Source organism: Marmota monax, unplaced genomic scaffold (assembly GCF_021218885.2).
Source record: "Marmota monax isolate L192 unplaced genomic scaffold, Marmota_monax_Labrador192_F-V1.1 WCK01_AAM20220418_F8-fsc00061, whole genome shotgun sequence".
NCBI lineage: Eukaryota > Metazoa > Chordata > Mammalia > Rodentia > Sciuridae > Marmota > Marmota monax.
The window spans coordinates 7,526,885-7,532,715 of NW_026695230.1; the positions used below are offsets into that span (position 1 = coordinate 7,526,885).

The 5,831-nt window shown below is 40.0% G+C and overlaps 1 protein-coding gene across 1 annotated transcript; it reads left to right on the plus strand.

Annotated features, from left to right (window-relative positions):
• The first annotated feature begins 932 nt into the window (after positions 1-932).
• On the plus strand, positions 933-5,562 carry LOC124088382 (mas-related G-protein coupled receptor member X1-like). Its single transcript, XM_046437937.1, has 2 exons — positions 933-943; positions 4,554-5,562. The coding sequence occupies exons 1-2, from the start codon at positions 933-935 to the stop codon at positions 5,560-5,562; spliced, it is 1,020 nt and encodes a 339-aa protein (XP_046293893.1).
• The last annotated feature ends 269 nt before the right edge of the window (positions 5,563-5,831 follow it).

The following is a 5,831-nucleotide window of genomic DNA, read 5'->3' on the forward strand; positions in this document are numbered from 1 at the left end:
CTGAGGAAACAAAATTAAACCATATCCAAACCATAGCATTCTACCAATGGGTCCCAACATTTACGTCCATCTTAGCTTCCTATTCAAATTACAGTTTTAACAAATGATAAGTAATTTATTATGAGTGTAACATGAAGAACCAGATGGGAAATCATATGAGCTAAGACATAAAATTTGGAGGTCTACACTGCATGAATATTTTAAAATAAAACTCATGAAGTGCAGGGAGGAAAAAAGAATATTTTACGTACGGAACACTTCACATTTTGTATGAAATATCAGTTGATTTACTTCTTTTCACTAACAAATCTTAAAATACTAATATGTTTGCTAATCAGAGCTAATAATGAGAAAAATAAGAATGGGTAGAAGTAATAAGTAGAGAATAGGATTCAGTGAGAATAGGAATCTCATCTTTTTGCTTGGTTGTTTGGAACAAATATATAGAAATGAATGCATTACTGATGACATAAAGAAATAAAAAACATGGGACTGTGGCACATTTAATGACCCAATGATATACTTTGTTATTTAGTAATAAAACTCAGTATGAAAGCATACATTACCTACATTGTTACCTGGGAATATAGTTGGCAAAGCACATAAAAAAGCAACTACTTACAAGTAGGTAGATTGAAAGGGATGGAAGGGAGAGGCCAATATGTGATTGGAAACAGCGAAGATGCCGAGAAACATCTTCATTAAAATGAAGCCTCAAATGATTATGTTCTCTAATTTGCTCCCAGTCCCAAGACAGGAAATCACAGGGGCATTCAGAATATTAAAAGCCTCAATTGGTCACCAGCTTTATATACAGCTTCCATGGGCATCTCTCCACTTGGAGAACAAAGAATTATACCCTGGGGTCAGTCCATCTGAGAAAGATTCTCTCCTGTTAGCACAGCTCAGCTCTTCCACCTCTGGACAGGAGAATGGACAAATGGTAAGAATTTTCAGAATTCCTGCTATGTATGGACTTTTCTCTGAGTTCACATCACTGTGTTTCTACCATAAGATGCTACATGGAGGGGGCATGGTGCTTCTTGCAGGGAAAGGCAGGAGATGGTTTCATATTTCTGAAGACTGGGTGCTTGAAGATCCTACTTTGAGAATTTAATATAGGCTTAGTGAGAACTTTTTTCCTTCTGATTGAGCTCTCATTCTGCCCCATTCCAACCATTTAAATATGTTGTCATGAATAGATTGCTGCCTTTATTAGAAATTCACTTAAAAAGTAAAGCCACATGGAGGAATTGCTTCCTAGAACTAAGAAGCTATGCAATGGGTTTCATTGCTTTCACTTGCTTTTCAGAAATAATTTCCTTTTGTATTTCTCAAGGTTCAAACAAGATGATTCAAATTGGAATAATTGAGAAATACACTAGAAGGGACTATTTACAAAGATGTTCAGGATTAAGGGAACAATAGCAATGCATGGTGAACTGCCCTAAACAAAGCAAGAGTGGAGCACTGTTTCCATACTAGACTATAAGGACAAAGAAAGAGCACCTACTAGGAATAGACATAGCCTTAGTTGTAGTTGTATTACTAGAAGATGACCAAGCAGGTGGACAATTGCCACTGCCAACGCCCTGTGCCACTGCCAACACCCTGCTAGCAGGAGAGAATAAGGAGATCAAAAACTGAAATCCCTCTCCGCACAACCTCTACTGTCCTGGTTGTATCACCAGATAGCTCAGTTCACCCAGAAACAAGAAGGAAAATGATGCTTTTGATGAGGTTTGAAGAAGCCACCAGTTTGGGAAGTCTACAAAGGCAGAGATGGAGGATGGAATAAAAACTGGCCCAACACACAAAACTATCCCTCACCACTACTTGTACCTTCCTACTCTCTTGGGTTTTCTCAGCCTATCATCATTGAATCCTTTCCATCTTTTCTGCAATGAAATAATTATTCCTATTTACATATTGTTTCTCTTGCATCAATTTTATGAAACAATCACCTATATTTATCAAACATGGCTTGAAAGTGGAATCTCATTTCAAAAGGCAAATCTTCCTTCTTCTTTAGAGTGAAAATGTGGCTATAAAAGAACCACTAATTATCTTAACAGGATATGTGTTAGACCTGTGCTGTAAGCTCCAGAGCATCAGACTCAAGGAATCTTTGGTCTCCAACCCTGGGAGGGCCCAATGTCTTGTGGTCCTAAATGACTCCCAACGGTATCAGAATGGATGCCTGGGAGAAGATAAAGAAGGAAATGCTGATTATGCTCTGCCCATTAATCCTATAACCCAGAAGTTGGTTACATCACTCTCCTCACTGCCTTTGGTCAGGGCCTAGTCACATGATGATATCAGCATTAAGATAGAAAAGGAAATAGGATCCTTGAGACCTAAAACCCAGATGATCGCTGTTACAGAAGACAAAAAATGATATGTGGAGACTTTAGAAGTTGTGACAGGTGCTGATGATGTCTCAGATTCTGTGGTCATATGAAGATTCTTTGGAAGCTCTGAAACTAAAATAAGGCAAGATGGGGCAGAAAACAGTGGCAAAGCATCAGATAGGGCTCTAGCCAACCAGGAAATGGAATTGGACCTCTTCCTCAAGATATGCTTTGGATAAAATCCTTTTTGAGCCTCGGTTTCTTTTCACAAAAAAAAAAGAAAGGATATTACAATAGATAATCTATAAAGAACATATGCTAAATAGTGAGGTAGAGCAGTAAATAATGCAAACAAGACATACCTTGAAAGTAGAAGTTCATTATAGAGCTTCATGATTGATGACAAAGAAAAATACACCATACCCTAAAACAAATGTAGAAACTGCATTAATTCAGGACACCAGTAATTCTATTTTTCCTCCTGTTCCGTGTACAAATCAACCAATGCTGAGGGAACTTGTCTAGCTAAGAAAACTCATTATGGATGTTACATCAGGATGCCTCTCTGCAGGCCCTGAGGAAAATGTGCCCTCTAACCCCTTGGAGGCCTCCTGCTATCTGGGTGTCCTCTGGATTCTGAAGTCATAGCTGCCCTTGTGAGACAGCAAAGTGCTTGAGGATTCTCATATCTGCTCCTGATTTCTACACATTTCCCTTTTGTACCCTATTTGATTGGCTTCTCTTCCTCTCTGTTTCTGATCTTTGCTAATGTAGATTTTATTTTATTTGCAATTTGACTGCCACCTGAGATAGAACTTTGGATTTACTGTTCTACTCTTCTGTCACTTACATATAATCAACACAGATGAGTGGTAGGTCCTAAGAGCTGTAAAACCTGGGGTGTTGAAAACCACCCTGTGTGATACCAGGGGTAATCACTCATCCTGCTTGTGCCCAATTCCATCCTCTGTAAAAGAGGATAAATAAAAATTCTTATTTCAGAGACTCTTGGGAGAATTCAAAGAGAAATTTTGTGGTAACCTCTCATTTAACTCCTGTTAATCATTAAGATATGAGTGGGTCCCTTTATCTGTTTGGAATCTGCTTCAACAATTCTCTTTATGCTTCAAGCCATGCCTTCTTTCAATTTCACTTCGTATACTCATCTCACACAAAAGCTTTTTACAAATACAAAAGTATTTTTCTTTCTCCAGAAGAAAAATACTACTGAGGATTTCCTAGGAGGGGGTGGAGTAAGTTTATATTATATATACCCCTTATTATTCCTCCACAGACATTCTCCCATTTCAAATACCTCATTTGTGTGGCACTCAAACCTCACCCATATTCACACTGTCCTCTTCTATACTGTCAAGCAATTCAGCTGAGATACAAATCTGATCCCCACACTGTGCACCAAAGGCCTCTAGGTGCTAAACAAAGCCACATTTAATCCACACTCCAAAGGCACATCAATAGTCAACATCAGTCATTTGGTCACATAGAAGTAATTCTAACTACACCCAATACTGCTCACAATAAAGATTATGATGAAGGCATTTTCTTCATCCCATTTATGTGTGTGTGTTAAGGCTTTTTATTGTATTTTTATTTTTATTTTCCATTTAACCCAATCATCCTACGCTGTCATGTATTCAGTCATTAAATAGATATTGAGGGCCTGTGGGCCACCCATAGAGCTCAGTTCTGGGGATTAAAAAGTGAACCTGTCTTCAATGCCTGAACACGGAGCTGTTTATGACTAGTCATTCTCAGCCCTGTTTTACCGAAAGCTCACATTATCCTAGTAGCCATAAAGCCAGATCTTCTTTTGCCTCCTTGAATGAAACCTTCTTTGCGATGGAGATGTTATAATCACCTCTGTTTCTGTATCAATTCCAGCACCTGAGAGAAAACTATCCCAGGTCATTATAGTACTGGTCCCACTCTGAGTGGGAGTGTCCAGATTATAGCATATTTCCTTGTCATTTAGGTTCAGGCCAGAGAACTCCAGCTGTTCAGACAATAACTACTGGATTTAATTTCATATTTCATAAATCCTCTGCTGTGGATTGGTGATTTCACCTGTGCAATCCTCTGTTCTCCTTCTCTTTAAAATGGATATAGTAATCTCCACAGAGCAGGGTGATCCTGATATCTGAGCTATTGCTGCAAATGCTCAAGTCTCCTTTGTGTTTTTAGGGGCTCCACCATAGCATTTTTGGAAGAGGATTCCATCATCAAAGAAATGAAAACAGAATCCACATCAATCAGTGGAAGTTATAAGGACCTTCCTTCAATTTGTGACAATAATAATCTGATTGAAAAAGTGTTGACCATCATCATTTCCTTAGTTGGGCTGACTGGAAATGCATCTGTCATCTGGTTTTTGGGTGTCCGCATGCACAGAAATGCATTTTATACCTACATCCTAAACCTGGCTGCGGCTGACTTCCTCTATCTATGCTTCCATATCACTGAAGTCCTGACGGAAGTCATTGAAATCATCCTTCCCATCCACATCCCTACATATGGCATCATACGAACCGGGGCAATCATTTTCTACATTGCAGGCCTGAGCATGCTGGGTGCTATTAGCACTGAGCGCTGCCTGTCAGTCCTGTGGCCCATTTGGTACCGCTGCCATCGTCCAAGACACACATCCACTGTCATGTGTGCCCTGCTCTGGGGCCTGTCCATGTTTCTTAGTACCCTGGAGAGAAGCTGTTTTTCTTATTTCAATACAACTGTAGCTCCTTGTAAAAAAGTTGAATTTACTATAACTGCATGGCTGGTAATTTTATTTGTTATTCTCTCAGGGTCCAGCCTGGCCTTGCTGGATAGGATGCTATGTGGATCCCAGAGGAAGCCTCTCACTAGGCTCTATGTTACCATTCTGCTCACAGAGCTGGTCTTCCTCTTCTGTGGTCTGCCGTTCGGTGTCCGTTTGTTCCTGTTAGTCTGGATTCAGAATGACTCCAACATGTTTACTTGCCTTCATCTGGTTTCCAGTGTTTTTTCCTGTGTTAACAGCTCTGCCAACCCCATCATTTACTTCTTTGTTGGCTCCTATAGGCAGCGGGTGCAGGGGCGGAACCTCAAGCTGGTGCTTGAGCAGGCTCTGCAGGACACTCCTGAGGAGGGTGAATGTGGAGGCAGCCTTTCCCAGGGAACCCTGGAGATGTCAGGAGGCAGAGTGGAGCAGGGATGAAGACCCTCTACTCTGGTCCATCAGATGTGTCTTCAATGGTCAACAATGCCCAGCCACACTTGACTGTTGCCCACTCTTCTCTCAGGCTTGTGCCCAAGATATTCTTGCATGTCTTTCCATGGCTTTATGTTAACCTGGATTTTCAACTTTCTGTTATTGAAACCAATATGAGGTAAAAATGTCTCAATTAATTTTTGATATTTTTAATAAATGTCTCATCATACCTTCACCTAAACATTTTCATTACTCTTTTACCTATTCATTCCGAT